Source organism: Prionailurus viverrinus, chromosome D3, assembly GCF_022837055.1.
Source record: "Prionailurus viverrinus isolate Anna chromosome D3, UM_Priviv_1.0, whole genome shotgun sequence".
Taxonomy (NCBI): Eukaryota; Metazoa; Chordata; class Mammalia; order Carnivora; family Felidae; genus Prionailurus; species Prionailurus viverrinus.
In genome coordinates, this window is record NC_062572.1 from 91,415,323 (window position 1) to 91,440,033 (window position 24,711).

The window sequence follows — 24,711 nt, forward strand, 5'->3', positions numbered from 1 at the left end:
AGTGCTGTACATTTAACTCAAAAAGCCTCAAATGTCCCAAACAAAGGGGCAATTTGAAATACCACCATATATTATTATTGGAGAATGCCTCCTTCATCAAGGATGCCTGTTGGCTACATAATTTGTATTCTTTCAAGGGGAAGAAAATAGAAGGTCCACCTTCTGACAATTAACATTATATTTCCAAGTAAAATAATTCCATATCAAGAGTAAATTCTGTATTTTCCTGACTTTTATTCAGATTTGTAAGAGAAACATTTTCATCAATGAACTTTGCCAAATGATTAGTAGGTACATAAATAATATTCACTTTTTACTTGGACTCAAACCTCTTCCTGGCTCTCATTTACCAATAGCTTCTTTTTTCTTTTATTTATCATGACCACATACCTATAAAAACTTTATGAACTTAATGTTTATGTATTCTACTCTAAGTCCCCTTTTTGTTGTATTTTTCACTGAACCCTGTCTCATTCAAGCAATAATCTCACTTATAGACACCTGAACTAATTTTTTAAAAGCCAAATAGATATGCTTAAATGATACATTTCTAATAAATTGCTTTTAATATCTAAAAATTCTTTGTCAAATGTATACAGCTGACCCTTGAAAAACATGGGTTTGAACTACATGGGGCCACTCATATGTGGACTTTTTCACATAAATACAGTACAGTTCTGTAAGTATATTTTTTTTCTCTTCCTTATAATTTGCTTAACATTTTCTTTCTTCTTGATTACTTTATAGAATATATATACTTTACAGAATATAGAGTATATAATACAAATAACATACAAAATGTTAACCAACTGTTTATGTTATCAGTAAGGCATCTGGTCAACAGTAGGCTATTAGTAATTAAGTATTTGGGGAGTCAAAACTTTTAAATGGGTTTTTGACTGCAGGGGGCATCAGTACCCCTAACACCTGTATTGTTCAAGGGTGAACTGTAATATATTTCCATGGTTTTTATTAGTCATATATGAATAATGATTGTAATGAGAATTTAATCCAGAAAAAAAACTTTAATACTTAGAGATTTCTAGCTATAGAAAAGTAAACATTAATTTAAATTTCTATACATATTCTCTTGCAGAGAAGTGTAATAGGATCATCAATAAAAGACTATCAAATGTAAAAATGTTAGTTTGATGGTTAATATAAAAAGTATAAGAAATAACAAGTGTTGGTAAGGATTCAGAGGACAAGGAACCCAGCATGCACTATTGGTGGGAATATAAACTGGTGTAACATTGGTAAAAAAAAAAAAAAAAAAAAAAAAAAAATTGGTTAAAAAATTGGTGACATTGGTAAATTGGTACAAATTGGAAAACAGTATGGAGGTTCCTCAAAAAATGAAAAATAGACATGCCATACAATCCAGTAATTGCACTTCTGGGTATTTACCCAAAGAAAACAAAAACACCAACTTGAAGATATATATGCACCCCTTTGTTTATTGGAGCATTATCTACAATAGCCAAGATATGGAGGCAATCTAAGGGTCCATTGATAGATGAATGGATAAAAATGTGAGATATATACACAATGGGATATTCCCCAGCCATAAAAAAAAAAAAAAAGAATAAAATCTTGACATTCACAACAAACTGGATGGATCTATAGAGTATTATGCTAAGACAAAAACCTTATAATTTCACCTATACGTGGACAAATGAGCCAACAACAACAGCAAAAGAGTAACAGACTCATAAATATAGACACCAGAGTAGTGGTTGTGGGAGCACAAATTAGGTAAAGGGGATTAAGAGGCACAGACCTATAAACAAAATGAGTCATAGAGATGTAACCTAGAGCTGAGTCAATAATATTGTAATAACTTTGTATGATGACAGATGGCAATTACACACTGAGCATTTCGTAATGATTATAACTGTTGAATCACTGGTGCACCTGAAACGAATCCGTTATATGTCAAGACTGTACTTCAATTAAAAATGTTTTTAAAAAACACAAAGATTCAAGAAAAAAGAAATAGTTAAAAATAAATAATAGACTACCGAATATGGAAAAAATTTCCTCTTCAGATAAAAGCTGTTTGTATAGTATGACTGGATTGGGGGAGGAAGTGGAATCGGGACTTCTCAGTATTTAATTTTCCCTCATTTTTCGAACTTTAATCGACAAGAAGTTACAATTTGACAACACTCTGAGGGGATATAGATGGAAAATTTAAGGGGGAGGTCATTTTTTTTTTAAGTATTTACATCTTTTGCAACTACTAAACTTGCTATTAAAAACAAGGGCACCTGGGTGGCTCAGTGGGTTCAGCAGCCAACTCTTGCTTTCTGCCGAGGTCTTGATCTAAGTAGTTAGTGGGCCGAGGCCCCGGGTTGGGCTCTGCTTGGGATTCTCTCTCCCTCTCCCTCTCCCTCTGCCCTGCTCTCTCTCTCTCCCAGAATAAATAAACTTTATAAACAGCAGACAAAATGTGGGAGGGTAGACTCTTTGCCAAGTTCTTGTGGGACCGCTCTCACGGAGACGATCACCACCACCTAGGGTCTCGGTATTTCAAAGGTAAGCACAGAAAAACGGTGGGTCCTCCTGCGTCCACAGTCCCGAGATCACTGGATTTAAACACTGATACACCCCCTCCCCCAGAAACAGGGCCGCTGGGGCCCTGCGGACCCAGGGCCCGGAGGCATCAAACGGCACCGCGTGTGAGTCGGCACAGGCGCGCCGCCCCGAGCCTGAACGTGGGGTGTTACGCCGCTCCCGGGGCCTCAGAACCTCACCATCCACGCACCCGACCCCAGCCCAGCGGGACCTAGCAAGGAGCAGGCAGGGAGTCGGCCGCACGGCCGCAGCCCTCAGGGTCACAGCTCAGGAATTCCCCGCAGGTCTCCCAAGTTGGGAGGCGGGGAGGGGCGGGGCGAAGCCGGTTCTCCAACAAGCCCGGGGATTGGTGGGTGGAGAGGCGTGGGGCGGGGCGACGCCAGCTCCCCTACGAGCTCGGAGGTTGGTGGGCGGGACGGTGGAGGGGCGGGGCGACGCCGGCACTCCGGAAGAGGCCGGGGATTGGTGGGCGGGGCGGCGGGGCGGCGGGAGGCGGTCCCGCGCCGGGGGCGTGACTGGGCACGTGGTACGGAACCGGCGCTGCTGCAGCTGAGGGGGTAAGCGGTCTGGACGGGCCGGGCCGGGCGGTCCTCGGAGGGGGCGGGTGGGTCGCGCCTCGGCGTGTGGGAGCAGGGACCGAGGTCCCCGGGGGAGTGGTGGCCGGGAGCCCCGGCTTGGAGAGGCCTGGCCCACCGCCTGGTGCGCGTGGCCAGTAGGGACGGGGAGAGAGGGTACCGCGGTTAAAAGAAGGCCCTCGCGGGGACCCGGCGCGCTGCGGGCGGCGGGCAAGACGCGCAGAAGACCGCCCAGCCACTTCCTCCTGACGAGGCCCCCAAAAAACTCAAGGTTCTCTTTCTCCCCTGGAGCCTTTAGGTCGATGTTGCTGGCGGGCCAGGGCCCGGGGTCAGCGGTCCTTAGGGTCAGACTTTCAGGCGGGTGTGAGGCGGTCGGCTCAGTCTTGCTCTCGGCTTCAATTTCCCCATGTGCAAACTGGGGGTGGTCCTGTCCTCGGGCGGCCCCCCGCGGCATGGGTGGGGTCCCGGACGGTCATCCTCGTGCTGACCCGGTGTCACGAGCTGGAGAACATGAGAGACAAGGACTGGGACACATGTAGGTGTTGCCGGGTGGTTCCTGCTGCCACTAGCTTCATTATTTAAGTGGTGGCACTCCCCGGGAAAGTTAGAGATCCTGGCATTTATTTTGAAAGCATAATATTTTCTCTTGTTCACTCCCACACAGCGCTTTTACCTTCACAAGTGGGGTTCAGCAGGGCATGTCCAAGGGGTCCCATCTTTAATGGTTTCCGTTCTGGATGGGGAAGAGGGGCAGTTTGGGACAGGAACTCCTAGAACTGTGAGCGGGAGCGAGAAAATGGCCCTGGCCTGACCTCCTTTGACCAGATTAGGAATTCAGAGAAGCATTTGCTTTTCAGGCAGCCCTGGTGACTTGGCGTGGAGAGCTGAACAATCTGATCTCTGTTCCGTCTTGGGTAAAAGTGCGACTTAGGCAGATATATCTCTGCCTTAGCTGGAAGGTGGTTGTTCATTTTGACCGCAAAGAATATTAGTGAGGAGATCCCACAGTGAGCTTGGGGTTTCTGGTATTTCATAACCAGGAACCCAAATGAAAAGCACCCAGTGTAGCATATGGTCCTAGATAGCTTCCCAGTTTACGTGATTGGTGACAGATAGATGGAAATTTGACTTATTTATGCTCATGAAATGCCTCTCCAGCATTTGTGGACTGACTTGTGTTTCAGATCAAAGCCTCAGGGACAGCAGTCTTAGGTGGCTGGGAGGTGTGTAAATATTTTATGCGCTGAGAACTACGTAGCTGGAGCTGGCCGTTCTGAAATCATAGAAATCATACAGCACAGCTGGGGCATCTTCCTGTTTGCTAAGCAGCCGCCAGGCCTCATGTCACGGTATAGAGTCACTGCTGTGTTTAGCAATCACTTTGGAATCCTCTACCAAGAAAAAACTACTCTTCGACTGCAGTGTGTCAGTACACAGGCATTTAGAACTACCTGGATGTGACAGGACCTCGTCACTCCTGCTGCATTTCTGAGATATTTGGTGTGACTTGTGATGCTTCCGGCCAGTCTTGCCACTTGATGGAATTTGAAATGTCAGTTGAGGGAAGGAGAGGGAACCGATTTTGAAAGTCCCCAAACCAGAATCCTTTTGTTTCCTGCTCATTCCCATCTTTAGACGGCTGGTCAAATGATTTCCTTTCCCCTGTATGTGTTTGTGTGGCAGAGCAGGATGTGTTGGGTCTCACCCATGAGACGCTGGGTGTTGGAAAATGCACTCTGCTGAGTTCCATGGAAGTTTCTTAATCAGGCCTGTGTGGAGGTTTCACATGTTGCCTTTGACCATTTCTGGGCTCAGATTATCAAGTTTTTAAATCGGACTTTCTTTGCCTTGGGTTTTGATTGTTGTGTTGTGGCTTTGTGACAGTAACAGACAGGATGTGACACTTTTGCTGCAGTCTTTGGAGTGATTTTTTTTTTTTTTATTAATTTTTTTTTTAACATTTATTTATTTTTGAGACAGAGAGAGACAGAGCATGAACGGGGGAGGGTCAGAGAGAGAGAGGGAGACACAGAATCTGAAACAGGCTCCAGGCTCTGAGCAGTCAGCACAGAGCCCGACACGGGGCTTGAACTCATATACCGCGAGATCGTGACCTGAGCTGAAGTCGGACGCTCAACCGACTGAGCCACCCAGGCGCCCCTGGAGTGATTATTTTGTCTGTGGTGGTAGGTAGTAAGTGGGAAGTTCAGTGCGTGCTTTAGAGAAAAATCTTAAGTGCTGATAAATCAGTGTTACCGGGAGCTGCCTACTTCTAATTTTCATCAGATTGTCTTCAACTCAGGCCCTTCCTTCAGTTAATTATCTTTTTTGGCCCACAATTTTGTGCACACGTTCTTTCTGAGAAAGGAATTGGGAGATCACCCTGAGCCTCTCACTGCTTGCGTGTGCACTGTAATCACTTCCTGGAAGCCTCGTGATGGCTGCGAGGGTGGAGCAGAACTTTATAGCCTCTTCGACAAGTGCCGTCCTGGCCCACTGCTCAGTCAGACCCATCTACAGGCAGGACGGACAGGTTTTGTTTCCTTCCAGGAACCTGTAAGGTCCACGATTTGGTTGAAAGATGTCGGCCCTCACTACCCTGTTTAAGTATGTTGATGAAAATCAGGATCGCTACATTAAGGTAAGAGAATATTTATTCCAGTAAACATTAAAATTAGGTTTAATCCAGTGGGGCTCAGAGGAACTGTCAAGAAGCAAATATAAGCTATGCCTTTTATTTATTTATTTACTTATTTATTTTGGTTTGTTTATTGAGAGAGAGAGGGAGAGAGAGAGCAAGCATGAGTGGGGGAGGGACAGAGAGAGGGAGAGAGAATCCCAAGCAGGCTCTGCACTGACAGCAAAGAGCCCACCTGACATGGGGCTCGAGCTCATGAGCCATGAGATCATGAGCTGAGCTGAAATCAAGAGTCTGATGCTTAACTGACTGAGCCACCCAGGCACCCCAGAGCCATGCCATTTATATCAAGTATTAAAAATATTATGTAGACACGGGTGCCTGGGGGGCTCAGTCAGTTAAGTGTCCAACTTCAGTTCAGGTCATGATCTCGCAGTTTGTGTGTTCGAACCCTGTGTCGGGCTGACAGCTCCCAGCCTGGAGCCTTCTTCGGATTCTGTGTCTCCCTCTCTGTCTGCCCCTCCCCTGCTTATGCTCTGTCTCTCAAAAATAAATGTTAAAAAAAATTTTTTTTTAAAAATTTTGTGTAGACAGAGTGAGACAAATACTATGTGATCTCACATATATGTGGAATCTTAAAAAGTAGAATGTGGAGAAACAAAGTGGGATGGTGGTTTCTGGGAGTTGGGGGGGTGGGAATGGGGAGATATCAGTCAAAGGGATCAAGCTTTCAGTTATGAGATAAGTAGTTCCAGGGACTGAATGTACAGCAGGGTGACTGTAGTTAATAATACTGTGTTCTGTACTGAAAATTTGTTGAGAGATATTCCAGAGTTCTTGACACACACACACACACACACACACACACACACACACGCACACACACAGTAACCTAAAATGTATTATTTAGAGGTCTTCTCCTCCACCTTCTCATCACAGTATGCAAGTTACCCTTTAGTGTTTGACAGAGAGTCTTTATATATATATATGTTCGTAGAAGTAGAAGAGCTCATCCGACATTTTTGTGTAATCTCTACATGCAAATTCTTGTAGTAGATACAGACTAAAGCACTTTAATTTTTTTTTTTTTGCATTTAGTCTGTTTTAAATGATTCAGTAATGTTATAAGTTCATCTGTTTCTTGACATGAATTTAAAGAATTGTGCTTTAAAGTTATTCTTGGAAGACACATTTCAGATGAAATCTGTAGTTCTCATTCTAAAAATTATACTTTAAAGAACTTGGCCGTTGTCAGCGTGGATAATAAGCTGACCTGGACTGTGAAGATGTTGTTTCTGTATGTTTCAGCTTTAATTTTGTTAGACTCGGACATAAACTTACTTAGGGAACTTTGTGCATTTTACATTCATCTCATGCTTAATGGTTAAAAATACACATTCTGACATTTTTCTGCTATTAAGCTGTAGTTCGTGAAACAATACAGTTTTTAAAAATCTTAAACAAAAAAACCAGTGAGGTAGCTCTTCTCTTTTACATGTAGCCGTCACGTTTAAATGGAGTGGCCACAGGTAGGAAGTCAACTTGGCGTCCTCGAAACCTGGCAAAATCACGACTACCTTTCTTCCTTAAGGGGCACCTTTTCACAGCCCCTTTTTGCTGATCATCCCCAAACAGAAACTCGCGGAATGGGTGGCCATCCAGAGTGTATCTGCGTGGCCCGAGAAGAGAGGTGAAATCAGGCGGATGCTGGAGGTTGCTGCGGCGGACATCAAGCAGCTGGGGGGCTCTGTGGAACTGGCAGATATTGGGAAACAGAAGGTAAGGGGCCGGCACCTGGGAGTTACAGAACCCTGGGGAGCAGGTCTGCCTGAGGGGTTGGTAGGACTCAGCACATTCTTAAGCCATCTTGCTTCAGGTAATCTGCTTGTCTTTAAAACAGACAGGAAAGGCCCGATTTGGGTACTAAACTGTGTGATTCCCTCAGTTGGATTGCGGCAAAGCTTTTGTAACACTCTCTCCAGATGAAGAGAGTGCATTTTCTGCATTTCTCTCCAGATGGCAGAGCTGTTGAGGTTACTTAGAAATACATTAATGTAGTGGCCACTCTTAGAAGGTAGTGGGCACCCCCCCCAGCAGAAAGCAGCCTGCATTCAAACCAGGCAGTCACATGCTACCCACGTAGGTGTAGAAGTAATGAAGCTTCCCGCTCACCGCCCTGTGTCCCCTGGCATCCCAGGGGGTAGAAACGGCACTTTTTTAATGACTCGGTTCCTGAAAACGAACACCTTTGTGCCGGGCTGGGGGCCCGGCTGCATTTTCGTCAGGATTCTGACAGATGAAATCGGTTCGTTTTCTTCCTAACTTGAACAAACAGTCTCACTTCATGGAACATTATTCCACTTTTTAGTTTCAGGTGATTTCAAGTCCCATGGTAATGCCATATTTCATAAGTTTGTAATATTCTTTTTTTTTTTTACTTTTTTTTTTAACATTTTATTTATTTTTGCTTTTTTTCTTACATTTATTTATTTAAAAAAATTTTTTTTTTCAACGTTTTTATTTATTTTTGGGACAGAGAGAGACAGAGCATGAATGGGGGAGGGGCAGAGAGAGAGGGAGACACAGAATCGGAAACAGGTTCCAGGCTCGGAGCCATCAGCCCAGAACCTGACGCGGGGCTCGAACTCCCAGACCGCGAGATCGTGACCTGGCTGAAGTCGGACGCTTAAACGACTGCGCCACCCAGGCGCCCCTACATTTATTTATTTTTAATAGACATAGACAGAGCACAAGTGGGGGAGGGGCAGAGAGAGAAGGAGACATAGAATCTGAAGCAGGCTCCGGGCTCCAAGCTGTCAGCACAGAGCCCTTCGTGGGGCTCGAACTCACCAGCCATGAGATGATGACCCAAGCCAAAGTCAGATGCCTAACAGACTGAGCCACCCAGGCACCCCAACATTTTATTTATATTTGAGAGAGAGAGAGAGAGAGAGACAGACAGACAGAGCACAAGTGGGGGAGGGGCAGAGAGAGAGAGGGAGACACAGAATCCGAAGCAGGCCCCAGGCTCCGAACTGTCAGCACAGAGCCTGATGCGGGGCTCTAACCCGTGAACCGTGAGATCATGACCTGAGCTGAAGTCAGTTGCTTAACCAACTGAGCCACCCAGGTGCCCCAAAGACGAAGGCTGCATTGGCCGGGAATCGAACCTGGGCTTCCCGCGTGGCAGGCAAGAATTCTACCACTGAACCACCAATGCCCCATTGTAATATTCTTTTATATTGCACAGTGTGACAGGGTTGGCTTTTCTCGGTTCTCTTGCTTAATGATCTAAGTGTCCGGTGGTATCATAATCTTGGGGTTTTGTGTGGACATTCAGCCCCGTCCGGTATTTTCACAAATGGAAGAACCCAGAGGCCCAGATGGGCTGTGTCTCTGCAGGGAACCCGCAGTCAGGTCATGACAAAGGAGATTCGCACGTGGGCCTCCTGATTCCCAGTCCAGTATCGTATCTTTGAGATTTCTTTTGACAACAGATGTAATAGTTGATTTAAGACACACTGCATCTTCCCAGCACTTTTCCCTACTTGTGAGAGGATAAATCAAGTTTCTTTGTGTTATTTTCTTTTAGAAGCATAATTGACCACTCCCTTACCTTTTTTCCCAACATGTTAAAAAAAATCTAGGTGGTGAATACTTTGTAAGGGTTGTTTCATTACAAGATTGATTCTATTTAATGTTGGTGTTACAGCGCATTCCTAAAGAAAGGGTGTCCACAAAACACAAATGACTGCTACGCTCTTGAATTACATAAGACCTGTTTTTATCAAGGAACTGACAGATTGCACCACTGTTAGAAAAGTTCTCCATAGGGGCGCCTGGGTGGCGCAGTCGGTTAAGCGTCCGACTTCAGCCAGGTCACGATCTCGCAGTCCGTGAGTTCGAGCCCCGCATCAGGCTCTGGGCTGATGGCTCGGAGCCTGGAGCCTGTTTCCGATTCTGTGTCTCCCTCTCTCTCTGCCCCTCCCCCGTTCATGCTCTGTCTCTCTCTGTCCCAAAAATAAATAAAAAAAAGTTGAAAAAAAAAATTAAAAAAAAAAAAGAAAAGTTCTCCATAGATTCTGGGGGCTTCTCTCCCCATGAGTCCACCGGGCAGCAGCGTTCCGTTTCTTAGGAAGCCAGGAGGCTTGGGGCAGGTCTGAAGGTGGAGTTGGATGTCTTGCGTACGTGCAGAAGCTGGAGTGGCCCCAGGCTTTTGGGGGAGAGGTGACGTTTGGAGGGAGCCCGGGTCCTAGTGCCAGACCTCAGTGCACGGGTCCCTGGCAGGTGAGGCTTGAGGGCAGGCACGGAGAGTGGGAAGGGCCGACGTGGGGCTCTTTGGCATGGGGCTCACTGCTGAGGCTGGCTCAGGCCACGTCATGTCGGGCCCGTCTGCTGCCTGGGCGGTGGGATGGGAAGGGTGCCTGGCCGGTAGCTGTGGGGGACCTGGTCACCGAGGGCCTGACCTCCAGACAGAAGTGCTCAGGAAATGGAACAGTCATGGTCCCTGAGCAAGAAGTGGCGTGAGGGAAGAAGTGAACAAAGTGCACAGGACGGAATGCAACCCGCTGGGTGCCGGTGCGATGAGCCTGAGGGCTGGGAGCTGGAGCCACGTGGTGGCTGTGGGGCTGGGGCAGGAGTGGGGAGACACGTGCGGTCCTTGTCGGAGGCTTCTGCCCAGGCAGGTTCTCTGGTAGAGGATAACATGGTATCCCCGTAAACCCTGGACTGTGTTTCTCAGCCAGACTTTATTCTTTCACGTTCTGGGAAGTTAGGGACATCCCGACAGAGTTTGCAACTTGCAACATGAATTTCGGTATGAATTGATCTATGGGCCCAAATGGCATCCTTGAGAATGGTAAACTATTGAGCATTTCAGCTATACTGAGTAGAAATTTATTTAGAGAAAATCTGTCATTTGAAAGTCATTATTTTTCTGAGGCCAGCTGAGGGCCGGATGCAACTAGTGTCACACGTCACGTGTGACCAGGGTGGTGAGTCTGAGGAACGATTCTTTGCCTCTCGTGGCTGTGGCTGTCCTTCCGTACTGGTGCGTGAACCCTGCCCTGGGGGCGGTTCATGTGGGTAAGTGACCTTGGTTCCCAGGCTGCGCATGGGTACTGCAGGGTTGCCAAGAGTTACGAGTTGAGAGTTGAGCATTTATGAGCGTAGTGCACTGGAAAGACAAAAAGACAAATCGTACAAGAATTCCAGCAGCCTGGCATGGCCCCCAAGGACGTGTCCACTTAGTGCCGTGACTGATACCCTGTCCCCCGTTCTTGCGAGGCTGTGGGACACCGATTAGGCTTGGGAGGGAGCCGAGAGGGGGCTCCAGCTCCCACTGCCCGCGTGAATATGACTTGCTGTGAATTCCGTTCCCTTCTGTCCTGGTCTGCATCCTTTCCTGTGCATAACTGTGACCCACGTGCGGAATTTCAAACCTGTCTCCTGCTTGAAGACGGTAGTAGTTTTCATCCGTTATTTTGGAAAATAATGAGCAAAGTTGTATCCCAAGCATGGCCTTCATAATATGTTTTGTCAATATAGACATTTAAAAAAGTCAGCTTTGAAATATTCACCAAACTCCCTGCGGTTGGTAAACATTATGTGGCCTAAGTACTGTGGATTATGGGAAAGTAATTTGTTTTTAACTGATGCAATTGAACAATGTGTTCTTAAACTCTACAATGAAGGTTGATAAGAACAGATAAAAATTCTCAAGGTACTTTAATGGTATCTCCCATAAGCACCGAATTTTTGAAACAATGGCTGTCCTCTGTTGCTTCCTTCTCGTCTCTTAGCTCCCTGATGGGTCCGAGATACCACTTCCTCCCATTTTACTCGGCAAGCTGGGCTCCGACCCCCGGAAGAAAACCGTGTGTATTTACGGACATCTGGACGTGCAGCCGGCAGCCCTCGAGGACGGCTGGGATAGCGAACCCTTCACCCTGGTGGAACGCGACGGTGAGGGACGCTTTCCTCTAGCAGGGGAAGCATCTGGAGAAGCCTCTCTACTCTCTTGCCTCAGAAAGATAACTTGTTTTCTTTCCAGAGCAAGTCGTGTTCACATCACCTAGCAATTGGGTTCCGGAAGTTTCGCACATGTGCACCAGTCATTGAAACATCAGAAAGCTTACCTGTCCTCGTGGAGAGGAGTATTTGTAGCCTGGGGTCTGTCGGACTTCTTCCCTTGCTGATATTTTCTCAGAGAACGTGTTCTGAATTCAGGCTTGCAGCCCTCAAAAACCTGCAGTCTGATACCTAACCCGGCATGCGGCTGCTTCCCAGGTGTGTTTCAGCAGCTGTGCGCTGGGACAGTAGGGAAGCACTGGTCTTTGCCCAAGCCCTGCCTCCCGTGGCAAGGGACATAACAGTCACTCAGTAATAGTCAATGGGTGCCGCCCCGGCCACGTGCCCACAGGCACTGGACCGTCTTTACCGAGGACCCACCTCAGGCCGGCCTCTTTCTTCCTGTCCCTGTCCGGTATAAAGGTTCTTCGTTCACTCATTCCTGAGCTTCCCTGTCTGCATACTTGGCCATCTCTGGCCAGAGGAAAAAGCCCCTTCATTTGTACCCGGCCCCCTGGGGCAAAGTCCAGACCATCTTTCATCAGAGCCCTTCTCACTGGATGCGTTTAGTTTCTGTTCAGACCTTTTCCCGGCTCAGTGTCAGCCGTGTTCATTACTGTGCACACTTGAGGAACCTTTTCACTTAGAGCAGCGTCTCTGAGGAGACCCAGTTCCGCATGGCCGTCACTATCGCGGTGCAGTTGTGACTTGCCGTTCGGCTTCTCTCGAGCGTCAGACCCACGCGTCTGCGGGCCGTTCCGCTTGCCACTGTCCGGAACACAAGTCCGTGTCTTTGCTCTCCGGCCTGCCCTTCCCCCTTGTTTCCTCTGTCACCGTCTCCCCCGCCACACGCACCGGAAACCTGGCCAGTCCCCCCCTGCTTGTGCACGCCCCGGTGCCTGCTGGGCCTTCTCCCCGGCCACCGCTCTTCCCCTGTTGAACACTCTCCCATGGCTTGTTGACGTTGTGGGTCCTGCCCCCCTCTTCTTCCTGCCACGTGATGACCGAAGCATGATGTGTCTGTCCCGACACCTCTCGGGAGACTCCGTGGCTCTTCGGCCTCCCCCACCGTCTCCCCCTCATGGCTCCTCACCTGCGCCACAGGAACACCTGCTTGTGCATCGGCGCTGGCGTGTGAGGCCTCCCACTCAGCCTGTCCCCGGTTCTGACACACAGAGTGGTGTCCTCAGCGGAGTCCCGGGCATGGGTGAAGCTGCACCAGCTCCTCACCTTGTGGTCAGCTGGTGGTGACCTGTGTCGCCTCGTCGGGGCCGGGGCCTGGAGGGAGGGAGCACGGCGCCTCCGTGCACCTCTGTCCAGCGCATTCTGGCTCGTTGGAGTGATGCAGTCAGTGCTTGTCGTGGGAACAAGGATGCTTTTCAGGAGGGCTCTGCGGCTGTTGCGAAAAGCCGGTTTAGTTGATAAAAAGAAATTCCCAGGGTGGTGATGGCTTGAAGCCTCACGCCGCTTCAGGGTGGTCACGTTGACGTGTCCAACATTAAAAGCAAGCCGAGGATGAGGAAGTCAGAGAACTGACTGCTCACCACAGAACAGGCCAGAGAGGGGCTGAGCCTCAGCCCGCCCTCGCTGGGCTGCCGTCCTTCCTCTGTCCTGGTCTCCCTGTGCCGAGCTCCACACCGTGTGACAGGGGCAGGAGGAGGGTCTGAGCTTGATTCCCCAGTGTCCGTGGTGGCAGGCAGTGCCCAGCCCAGCCACTTCCCTCTGTAAGGGGTCCCAGGAGTGAGTGTGCAGCGGGGAGGGGGGGGGGGGTTGGTCCTGTGACTGATTTCACAGAGGAGAGGCAATACTGTGTCCTCTGGTTTTCCAAGTGATGGCCTGGAGAAGTGAAGAGTAAACATGTTCCTTCCTTTACCAAATGAGGTTGAGGGAGACAGCTCTCTCTCGATGATGGTGCACCGTGGGTCCTACATATGACCACTTTGCCTACCCTTACTGCTGCCCGGTGGTCATGGAAGTAGATTTTAAGTAGCTGGCCGGCTGGTAGTGACCTCCTGGGGCTGGGCCTGCAGTCCACGCCCCGGGTCAGGAGGAACGTGAGCGCTAACTGCTGTGTCTGCGGAAGAAGGGGAGGGGAGCGTGGGGGCGTCCACGTGGCTTGCTCTTAGATCATAGCGAATCCTAATGTAATTTCGGATGGAGACGTGGGGCTTTTGATAGAACGAAAACAGGGCGCCTGGTTTGAAGAGGGGCTGCGTGTGGTGCGCGAAGATGGTATCAGATGAGCTCCAGAAATGCACTTTCTTTTCTATTTCATTGTGATTGTAACTGAATTTGCTGATTGCTGTTCTAGGCAAATTGTATGGGAGAGGCGCAACCGATGATAAGGGGCCGGTGGCCGGCTGGCTGAATGCCCTGGAAGCCTTCCAGAAAACGAATCAGGTACTTGAGCCATGTCTCACTGGCTCCTTCAGAGCGGTACAAAGCAGGGCTGTCTGTTTCTAGAACCGCCTGTGAAGATCGAAGGTTACCGGGATCGGAGAAAGCAAGGTTCCCCAAGACCGCATCAGCAGTTGGATCAGGTTTAAGATTATAGGTTGTTTTCCAGCTTTAGGAATTGTTAATGGTTTTACAGTTGTTCAGAGGTCATACTCCTGATGACTCAGCAGGAATCCAGCCAGCACCTGAACTTTGAGTTTTCAGCTGTAGGTTCCATCTCTGAGAGGGCTCACCGACGGGCCGTGACTTGGGCTCTGTGGTCGTGGGCAACCCCTGTCTCTCTCAGGGTGGTTTTTATCTTCCTGAGAAATTTTTAGCTTTTGAAATATATTTCCTTAACTGTGAAATACCTTCTCCTTGTCTAAAGTTTAGAAAAGTAGAGAGGAAAAAGGTCCTAGAATCTCAGCTGTCCAAAGTTTTTTGTTTTGTTACTTTTTGATCTTTTCAACTGTTTTTAACCTAATCTCGATCAGTGTATATAGAGCGTTTTTGTGGCTTGGTTTATCTCGTGTCATGATAAAACGAGAACAATGAGAGAAGCATTTTTGTCAGAGGGTAGAATGGTACATCTGGGAAGGGTCTGGGACTCCCTGGTCCAAGGTGTCATTTTGCACAGGAGGGAGCTGAGGCCCAGAGCCTCTGACTGGCTGGGCTCGGGACTGGAAAGGCTCTCCTTCCTCCGGGGTCCTTCGGGATCTGGGGGTGACCGCGGGGAGCGTGGCCGTGTGCGGCTGCCGGAGCAGCGCCACCTGACAGTCGTTCCACCTGCCAACGTCCCAGGAAAGATTTCATTTGAGAGACAGAAGCAGGGGAAGCGAGGTAGCTGGTGCAGAGTGCTGTTTGGGGGCAGTTCGGAACCAGGACTCCACGGATTTGCATCCACGTGGGGCTCTGCCGTTTTGTAGCCTGTGTGACCTTTGGCGGGTCGCGTTGCTTGGAGGCCGCTTCATTTTCCCATCTGTGGAAGGGCCGCCTTCCTCACTGCACAGCGCTGGGGAGACCTGGAAAACCGTAGAGCAGGCGTCAGGGAGGCAACGTCTTACGGTTACCGTCCGCTCTTCGGGGAAAGGGCCTGTCAGCGTGTGGAGAGCGGGGGTCCTAGTGCAGAGCACCTGTGAATGGGAACAGTGCGCGGGTGGTGACTGGTGACTGACGCCATGGAGACTGGCTTTCTCTGTGTCACGGCCTGTGTCGTAGAGAGAGCAGCTCAGGCTTCCCTGGAGGCGCCTGATTCACGCTGGGTGAGCGCAGACGTCCCCGGGAATAGGAAGTGTGGCCGCACTGTGGCATCCTCGGAAGGAGTCCTCCGTGTGGGGCTGGCTGGGTCCGTGCTTGTCCCCTGACAGCCCGGCACCCGAGGGCGGAGGGTGGCTGCAGGGCACACACAGCCTGCCCGAGTGGTGGGTCTGGGGGAAGTTGAGTATTGGAGATTTGTGATTGCAAAGCGTCCGGTGACTTCGGCCTTTTGTGTCTAAGAAGAACCAGCGCCTGAGAGCTGAATGCCTCCCAGTGCTCGTTTTCCGCCCACAGGAGATCCCGGTTAACGTCCGATTCTGTCTAGAGGGCATGGAGGAGTCGGGCTCGGAAGGCCTGGATGAGCTGATATTTTCGCGGAAGGACACATTCTTTAAAGACGTGGACTACGTGTGCATTTCTGACAACTACTGGCTGGGAAAGAAGAAGCCGTGCATCACATACGGTCTCAGGGGCATTTGCTACTTTTTCATTGAGGTATCGTGTAGAGCTCTACGTGTTTGTGGTGTTTCTTCCCAACCCGTAGGCCCCCCTGCCCTTGCGAAGCCCCCGGGGCGTGGGTCCCAGGAAGGGCGCCATGCGCGTGATGGAGGAGCACAGAGCCTTCTCGGCGTCTCGTTGTTAACGCGACACGACTTGGCGCTTCTCCGGGCGCGGACGGCGCTCGCAAGGCCGTTTCACCCAACTTGCAGCTAGGGGGTGTTTGCAGGATCGCCTCGGAGCAGTCGAGGAGAGATAACTGGTAGCTCGTTTAGGAAGATTGGCTCGTGCAAAGCATTTTTCAAAGACTTTGAAAAGTCAAGATGTCCCCTCAGGCCCTGCCTGGAACGGAGGTCTTGAGGGAACTGGGTCGTTTCACTAGACGCCGAAGCCGCCGAAGCCGCCGAAGCCGCCGAAGCCGCCGGGCGCAGGGGCGGGGCGGGCAGCTGAGCCCGGGTCCCATCCGCGGATGGATGAGCTGCCTGGCGCGCGGGGTGAACGGGTTGGTTCCCGTGAGGGAGTGCTTTGTGGGCCGAAGATGCCAGAGCGGCCATCACTGCTGCCCTGAGCGCTCGGTCTCCCCGGCCTGCTTCACGGGTGGCCGGAGCAAGGACCCTCTGGCCGACAGCCAGATGCTGCCACCTCACCGCTCTACAGGTGTGGAGGCGCGGGCCTGGCGAGGCCTGAAACCTGCCCCTGCCCGCACGTGAGTGGGGGGGGGTGGAGGTGCGGCGGGCGGGGTCTGGGCGGGGTCTGGTCCCGGGTCCTCAGGCTCAAGGGCCTTGCCGCTGCTGTTCGTGTTGGTGTTCCCTGTCAGCAGAAAGGCCCGGGGTCCCTGCGAAGCCTCGGGAGAGGGCTCTGGGTGCTCAGGGAGCTGGCCGGCGGCGCTCCCCCCACCCGTGGCCAACGTGGCCCGGAGTGGTGTCATTTGGGAAATGCCTTGCTTTGCTCCTGGAGGGAGCAGGTCGCAGTCTTGAAAACTGTCGGGTCTCGTGACTGTCGCGTGCTGAGGATGAGCTCCCACCGAGCCGCAAGTGGAGGGGTCTCTTGTGTCCGTGCAGGTCGAGTGCAGCGACAGAGACCTGCATTCTGGCGTGTACGGAGGCTCGGTGCACGAGGCCATGACAGATCTCATCTTGCTGATGGGTGAGCACGCTTCCCGCCACTCCCTGCTGACGTGGGAGAGAAGTTGGAGGGGCCTTGTTTCCAGGCTGTCCCCCGCATTTGGTGGCTTGTCACCACCCTTTGTGGTCCACTTTCCTCTCTTTCCCTCTTGCTCCCTCCCGCTGCTCCCTGTTCCTTTAAAAGATGGACACGCTTCATTTCTGCCGCTGTCTCCCTTGACCCCCTCCAGTGTTGCCTGCCTGGCCCCTGAGACCCGACTGGGGCAGACCCTGGCTTCGCCAAGCCCTGTGGGAGCCGTGCCTTAGGATCACTTGACCATCCTTCCGCTGGACATGGCTGTGTTTCCCGCCCCTCGGAGGGCACCCCCTCAGCGTGTTTTATACCTTAGCGGCCCAGCGAGGGCTCCTGTGCTCTCAGCTCTGTGGGAACGGGGAGCGAGGCCCAGCCCAGTCCCGGTGTCCTGCCGGTTTGAGGCTGGATGTGGCTTTGCCTCACCCATGATTCAGTTAAGTTCTGTCTCCTTCCCTGTCAGCCTCTCCTTCCTGGGACTAGAGTCTACTCTGTTCTACTTGTCTTCCTCCTCCTTTTTTATATAAATTTTTTTTTAAGTTTTTAAATTTATTTGGAGAGGGAGAGACAGAGCGTGAGCAGGGGAGTGGTGGAGGGAGAAGGGGAGAGAGGGAGAATCCTAAACAGGTTCTGAGCTGTCAGCGCAGAGCCTAACGTGGGGCTCGACCTCACAAACCATGAGATCAGACCTGAGCTGAAGCCCAGAGTCGGACGTTCACCCGCCTGAGCCACCCAGGTGCCCCTGCTTGTCTTCCTCCTTAGCTTGGGAGCAGCTAGTTTCTTGTGGAACATGTATTAAAAAAGAACTGTTGGCTAGCGTAGTGGCTTTTACGGGGAGCCTGCTGGAGGCAGTCTGCTCTGTGTGTATCCTGGTCTGTGACTGTGGACGCGTCACCTGCCCTTCGGCGTCTCGGTGTCCTTGCGTTAAAATGGGAAGGTGATGCTGCTCACCTCACTGCGTTGTTGAGCTATTTGAACTATCGATGATCACACGTGCCTAGATGGTGCTTGAGCGCTCCCTCACACGTGCCCGGAAGACGGTCCTCCTCGGCCCGTGGCTGGGCGGACAGACTCCCGCGGCGAGCACCGCCCTGTGGGAGCTGCCTGCCTGCCCGCCGAGCGCTCCTCCTCTGTGTGCCCTTCCAGGCTCTCTGATGGACAAGAAGGGAAAGATCCTCATCCCAGGCATCAGTGAGGCGGTGGCCCCCGTGACCGAGGAGGAGCTGGCACTCTACGACAAGATCGACTTTGACCTGGACGAGTACACCAGGGACGTGGGGGCAGAGACTCTGCTGCACGGATGCAAGGTGCTGTCCCCCACCCCCCACCGCCTCAGCCCATCCATCCGCAAGGCCTCCCGACATGCCCTGCCCAGGGGACCCCGGTGGGAAGGAGCCCGAGGTGCTGGCAAAGACCTGGACAGGTTCTTGTGTCCTGGAGCCCTCGGTTGGTGCAGATGCTGGAAAGCGGCACATTTTCGGGCTTGGAATTAGGAGGTTTTTAAAAAAGTCACACGATGGCTTTTGACGACTTAGGAGCTAGAGAATGTGCACGGAGAACACATAGTGGCAGGGCTTTTGCCTTATTTGCATTTGTTGGATAATTTTTACCTCTGGGCCCAGGGATGACCCAAGGCATACCTGATAGCCGGGTGCCATGGTGGAAACTGTTTGCACAGAATGGTCACTTAACTCTTAGGAGAAAACCGTGTTACCGTGTTTCTTCTTCTTAGTCGGGGTACATCTGATTTAGCCAACGTGAGTTGGACTGCAGCAACGGACCCCGGGTTGCACGAGGAGTGTGGCCAGGCTCAGCCCATGAGTTTCACCTCTCCAGGAGACAGATGGGTGAGGGAGCGTGAAAGGGTGTGGAGGCCACTCCGAGGTCTGCAGCGCAGTGCACCTGGGAGGGGTGAGGCCCGAGGGGTGAGCGGCAGAGCAGGGCATGAGCGAGGCAAGCTGTCGGGGGGGAGGGCTGGCCAGAGGAGGACGGAGAAGGCCGGGCGAGCAGGCCTGTGATGCGCTGAGGAGCTCACGTGCTCTCCAGGAAGATGACGGATGCGGTTGTTTTGGGCAGAGTACAGGCTGATCAGACCTCACTTGAGGGCAGACTGGCAGAGGCTCTATGGGTTTGGAGCTGGGGCCGTGGGGTGGGGAGACCAGTCGTGCTGCTGCAGGGGGGAGCCTGCAGCTGGTGTCGTGGGGACGGGAGGGGCGCAGAGGCACCTTGGGCACAGGCACCCCAGAGTCAGTGGGTCAGAGCGGAGGCGGGGCAGCTGGCGGTTGGGTCCTGAGGCCAGGGGACATTAGTCTGGGGGGGTGGGGGAGAGCCTGGAAAAGTGGGGCTCTGAGCAGATTTCTGTTTCCTCCTGCCGCCTTCCGGTTAGGGTCTGTGTTTATGAAAGCAGTTTGCCTTAGGGCCAGGTATCACCTGGTCACAGACAGGAAGTCCACGCATTAGGTGGCTGTCACTGAGGAGCCCCGGGGACCCTGTCAGGTTCCTCTCTGCCAGGTGCTTGTTCAGGTGGCTGCGTGTCTGTGGTACCCGTCATACGTTTGGGAGATGGGGGCTGCTTTGTGCCAGTCCCCTTGGCAGAGGGACGATGTTTGTCTGTGGTCACTGGGCCCAGGAGACAGTGGACGGTCCTGGCTTTGCTCTCCAGTAGGAACCATGGCTGCATTCTGTGCCCTGTGGGCCCAGGGCCTCGGGGCTCACAGATGGCCTGCGTCGTGCTGCCCTCTTCCTCCCGGTTCCTGATGCTTCTGATGTCTGTGGGACTACGGCTTACCCCTGCATTCTGCGGGGCTGGCGGGAACCCCGTGGCTCTTCTAGTCTGCAGCAGCATAGAGCCACGAGGAGGCATGGAGATGCCACCCTCGAGGCCGTTCAGAGTGGCACAGTCCCCTTGTGCTGTGTCACAGCGGGTACCAGAGCGCACTGGGGCGGGCTCATCCGTCAGCCCTCTAGGGTCTGTACCTCCCGCCTGTGATTGTGCCCACCCCGGGCTGGCCAGTGACTACGGGCGACTTCCAGATGACATTGGCGTTTCCTTCGTAAGTAGGCAGTGCTGTCACCTGCCCCACTTTGCTGTTTTTGCAGAAAGACATCCTGATGCACAGATGGCGGTACCCGTCCCTCTCCCTCCACGGGATCGAAGGCGCCTTTTCTGGGTCGGGGGCCAAGACTGTGATCCCTAGGAAAGTGGTGGGCAAGTTCTCCATCAGGCTCGTGCCGAACATGACTCCTGAAGTTGTGAGCGAGCAGGCATGTGAGGGAGCTGGGACGCCGGGAGGGGGGCTTCTGCCTCTTTGGAGACTCCGGGGGTGAAGATTCCCAGTAGGGCACTGAGCAGCTAAAGATACAAACTCCAGACCCACACTTCCTGCTTCTTGACTCTTGCCAACTCTGTAATTACTGAATAAGCAGTTCAGAAACTGATGAAAGATTAAAGGCCATATAAAAAGCCTCACATGTGACCTTTGTCACTGCTGAGGCATGCTAAAACCTGACCTCTGACCTCATCCTAAGGCTTCAGATCCGATGCTGACTGGGCCGAGTATGTTGGGTGAGGGATCCGCAGGAGCTGTGTCTGGGCTGTGGTGAGGAGCGGAAGGGCAAGATTCTGGAAGGGGAGAATTCCAGAGGGGGCAGATTTGGGGAGTAGTGGCCCCACCTCATCCAGGAAGATTTCCTGCAGGTAACTGAGGACTGAGATTGCCATCGGGTGTTCCGCGGTCTCCACTTTTGGTCTAGATGTGATTATTATCATAAAGCAAACCAAGAGACTTCGTAAAGCCTTGATTGAAGTGTTATCATTTGGGAACATCTATGTAAAGGGTGAATTGCTTGAAATTAAAGCTTACCTTTTACCTTCAAATGGCTGGGTTTTGTTTCTGGATAAAATCCATTTTTTGTTATCGCAGTTATGCTCAGCATTTAGCAGCAGAAAATGAGACCCACTCTGGCTCTTCGTAGACTAGTAGAGTCTGCAGGCTCTAGCACTGTAGACGTGTGCTAGGCTTGTGTAGACTAGCTGTGGACCTCTGTAGGCTTGTCATCGGCCCATCGTAGACTCACTGTAGACCACTGTAGAGTAAATCTCTAGCACTGGATCAGACGCCAGGCTAATAGTACATTGTGTCTCTCATTTGTGGTTCAGGTTACTAGCTACCTGACAAAGAAATTTGCTGAACTGCACAGCCCCAACAAGTTCAAGGTGTACATGGGCCACGGTGGGAAACCCTGGGTGTCGGACTTCAATCACCCTCATTACATGGCTGGGAGAAGAGCCCTGAAAACAGGTCAGACTTCTCTCTGGGGACGCAAGCAAGGGCCCCGAGGGGAGGCCGTGTGTGGGCGGGGCCCTGCCACCAGCCGACCTTGAGAGCCAGGCTGCCGGCTGCAGGCCACACACAGGGTCCGGACCCTGCATCTGCGGCGGGCGCCCTGCCTCACCATCTCTCCTTCTGTTCTCCCCCAGTGTTTGGTGTCGAGCCGGACTTGACCAGGGAAGGTGGCAGTATTCCTGTGACTTTGACCTTTCAGGAAGCCACAGGGAAGAATGTTATGCTGCTGCCTGTGGGCTCAGCCGATGATGGCGCCCACTCCCAGAACGAGAAACTCAACAGGTGAGGCTCTGGGTCCTCGTCCTGAACCTGGGTTCGTGTCCTCATGGCTGCCTCCTCGCTCCCCGCCTCCTCCTGTCCTGTAGCAGAGCAGGAGGGGGCGGTTTCTATGGCCCCCCGCCTGCAGGGGAGTGAACACTTCGGGGGAGAGGCGGGGGGGGGGGGGTGCTCCTGGAGGTGGTGGGTCTTCCCCAGGAGGCTCAGCCGGTGGTGTGTGTTGATCTCAGGACTTCATCTCTGGCTCCTAAAGAACCTCCGCCCTTTTCCTGTTTGGAAAATCCCAGTGTCGTTGCCGGCTGTGCTCCTGAGCCCCTTTTATGTGTCCCTGGCTTATGCAGATGTGCCGGGGGCTCTTTTAACCAACAGGGATGGAAGGTGGTCTCTGGGTTAGTGGCAGTGAGGAGCGCTCCAGGCAGGGATGACCCGTGGGCATTTCGGGGTAACGGGGGTGGGCTAGTCAGGGGCGAAAACAGAGGCGAGACCCTGCTCGGAGGGCAGAAGGAGGGGCCAGAGACCTGGGTGTCAGGGCACAAGTTGGAAGCCTCTTATCCAACACACAAAAGGAGGAGCTGTGATCAAAGTAAGGCTTTTCTTATCAAGTCCTGGGTGAGGCCCCCTATACTCTGTGAGGCCGGGCCAGGACTGGTCCCTAGAGGAGCGGTTGGACTGGACCCTGCACTCGAGAACCAGGTTCTAGAGGCCAGCGGAACTAAAAACCAGGGCAGGACGGTGGGCGTCCCAGAAAATGCCGTGTGCACGCCTGGACCTCTGGACACCAGCCGACACGATGGCTTGTTCTTCTCCGTTAGGCTTAACTACATAGAAGGAACCAAGATGCTGGCTGCGTACCTGTATGAGGTGTCTCAGCTGGAGAAGTGAGACGGCCCGTCTTCCCCGGAGCACTGCCGGAGGAGTCCCGCCCTCTGCCCCCGCCCCGTGCTCTCTTCTGATCGCTGAGGAGAGCAAAGCCCGTCTCTCTCCTTTCCCTCTTGTCGGTAACAGACTGGATGACAGCTGAGTTCTCAGAAGTGGTCAGTGTGAGGGGCTCTGGAAAATAGCCAAGATCTGAAAGCACACGTTCTGTGGGAGGTTCTGGTTGGCATCCAGTTGGGCTGAACAGAGGTCTGGGTGCTTTCTGTCCCATCTCTGCTTCCTGACTCAGGCTCGTGCGCACTCAGGATATTAATCGGGGGGCCACCCTTTCTGATCCCTCACTGTTGTGCGGTTCTGTCCTTTCTCGAGACCTTAAACCGTGACTAGTGTTTCCTGTCTTCTCTTCATTATGATTCCTCAAAACCTAAGCCTAAGTGGAATGATTCGTTGTTCTCAGTATGTGCTGCTAAATAAAAAGTAAAAATGAAGCGTCTGGGAGAGTCCCTGCCCCTGCCCTCACTGGCAGAGCACGCCGTCCTATGCAGGGGGTGTGGGTGGCTATGTGGGCTCATGGTGGGGGGAGGGGCTCCTTGCCCACCCACACGAGGAGAGCGGACTGGTGACACCAGATGTGGTTCGTTGAGCCCCGCGGCCTCTCTCACCCTCACTCCTTGGGTTCTCCTCCGCAGAGCCCTCGGGTCTGGGTTCCCCCCTGTTCACCTTCCCCCGGCCCATCCATACCCCTTTGTGAGGCTCTTCCGAGGACAGACTCTGAGGCCACTCACTCACCGTGGACACTTGTGCGGCTCGGCCCTCTAAGCCACCTCGCTCCGGGCCTTTGCGCTTTAGCTCTGGTTTCTAGTCGGGGGGTAGAGCCCCATGTGGTGCGGAGGGGATGGCGTTCATCAGTGAGCATTCCAGAAGTTGTTCTGCATCTGGGGAGGCCTCCGAACTGCAGAAATCAAAGCTTGTCCGTACTGTCTTACTCCACCAACAAAAACACAACCGCCTGGCTGGTCTCCTGTAGAAAAAGCTAGCACTTACAGGGCCACATCCTTGACCCGGAAGGCCACGAGCTGAGAGGAGCTCCTCAGACCTGAACCTGAAGGGACTGGAGCGTCTCCGCGTAACGGAGGGAAGGTCAAGTTCGGTCTGCCCGTTCCTTGTGGTAACAGTGTCAGGAGAAGATGACAGACGTGTCAGAATCCTTACCACGTGTATTAGTGAGGACATAGGCCGGGCAACTGGGACTGGAGGCTTCGCCACGACGACCGTGTCCACGTTTGTCCTCGTAAGGTCTGCACGGGTAGGCCGGGCTGCTGGCAGCTCTTCTGTCACTGGGGGCCCGCTTCCCGCTGCTCTGTCCCGTCACGGCCCCTGGTGGCTGCTCCGGTGCCCCCCGCACTTCAGCCTGGGCTTTCAGGCACAATCCAGAGTTCACCCGTGTTCCTTCCACGTGCCTCTGACTCTCGGGAGGGGTCACGTGGCCACTTGTAACTGCACCAGGGCCAGGAAATGTGCCTGCTGAAATTCCCGTCACTCTGTAGGTGTGCCATCACATTTGTCCCAAGGAAATCAGAAAAATAGACTGCGTGGCATCAGATAGAGGAAGGATCCGTGGGACACACTTTGTTAACTCAGTTTTCTGAGGGGACTTTAACATCTGCATCAGTCCCTGCGGCTTCAGGGAGCCTGCTGTGTGGGGATCAGGAAGCAAGCCTCATCCAACGTTGTTCACGCCTTCCTTTCTTTTCCTTTCCACCGTTTCCCATCAACACGTGACTGTGGGCCGACTCGGACAGTCAGTGGAGCCTGGTACCGTCCGTGACCAACCAGGTTCACAGTCAGCATCATAAATCACCTGCGTCTAGGAGAACCTGTCAATCTGTCGTAAGACAACAGCCCCTATATGGAGTGATGCATAGAAAGATGGTTTGCAGAATTCCACTGACCTGTGTTTGAAATGGCC

At 52.2% G+C, this 24,711-nt stretch overlaps 1 protein-coding gene and 1 non-coding gene across 7 annotated transcripts; one reads left to right on the forward strand and one right to left on the reverse strand.

The window, feature by feature from the left end:
• The first annotated feature begins 3,063 nt into the window (after positions 1 to 3,063).
• Positions 3,064 to 23,230, forward strand: CNDP2 (carnosine dipeptidase 2). Of its 6 annotated transcripts, none has more exons than XM_047827923.1 (12): positions 3,064 to 3,134; positions 5,703 to 5,793; positions 7,426 to 7,569; positions 11,592 to 11,754; positions 14,171 to 14,259; positions 15,847 to 16,047; positions 17,112 to 17,196; positions 18,391 to 18,551; positions 20,344 to 20,508; positions 21,404 to 21,545; positions 21,725 to 21,872; positions 22,679 to 23,230. In XM_047827923.1, the coding sequence occupies exons 2-12, from the start codon at positions 5,734 to 5,736 to the stop codon at positions 22,746 to 22,748; spliced, it is 1,428 nt and encodes a 475-aa protein (XP_047683879.1). In that variant the 5' UTR covers positions 3,064 to 3,134; positions 5,703 to 5,733; the 3' UTR covers positions 22,749 to 23,230. The 6 variants fall into 6 exon arrangements, with proteins under 6 accessions (XP_047683879.1, XP_047683880.1, XP_047683878.1 ...); XM_047827924.1 differs by lacking the exon at positions 3,064 to 3,134 and adding an exon at positions 3,199 to 3,423; XM_047827922.1 differs by lacking the exon at positions 3,064 to 3,134 and having other exon boundaries at positions 5,354 to 5,793.
• On the reverse strand, positions 8,940 to 9,010 carry TRNAG-GCC (transfer RNA glycine (anticodon GCC)). Its single transcript has one exon. It is a non-coding gene; the product is annotated as a tRNA-Gly (tRNA).
• Positions 23,231 to 24,711: the final 1,481 nt, after the last annotated feature.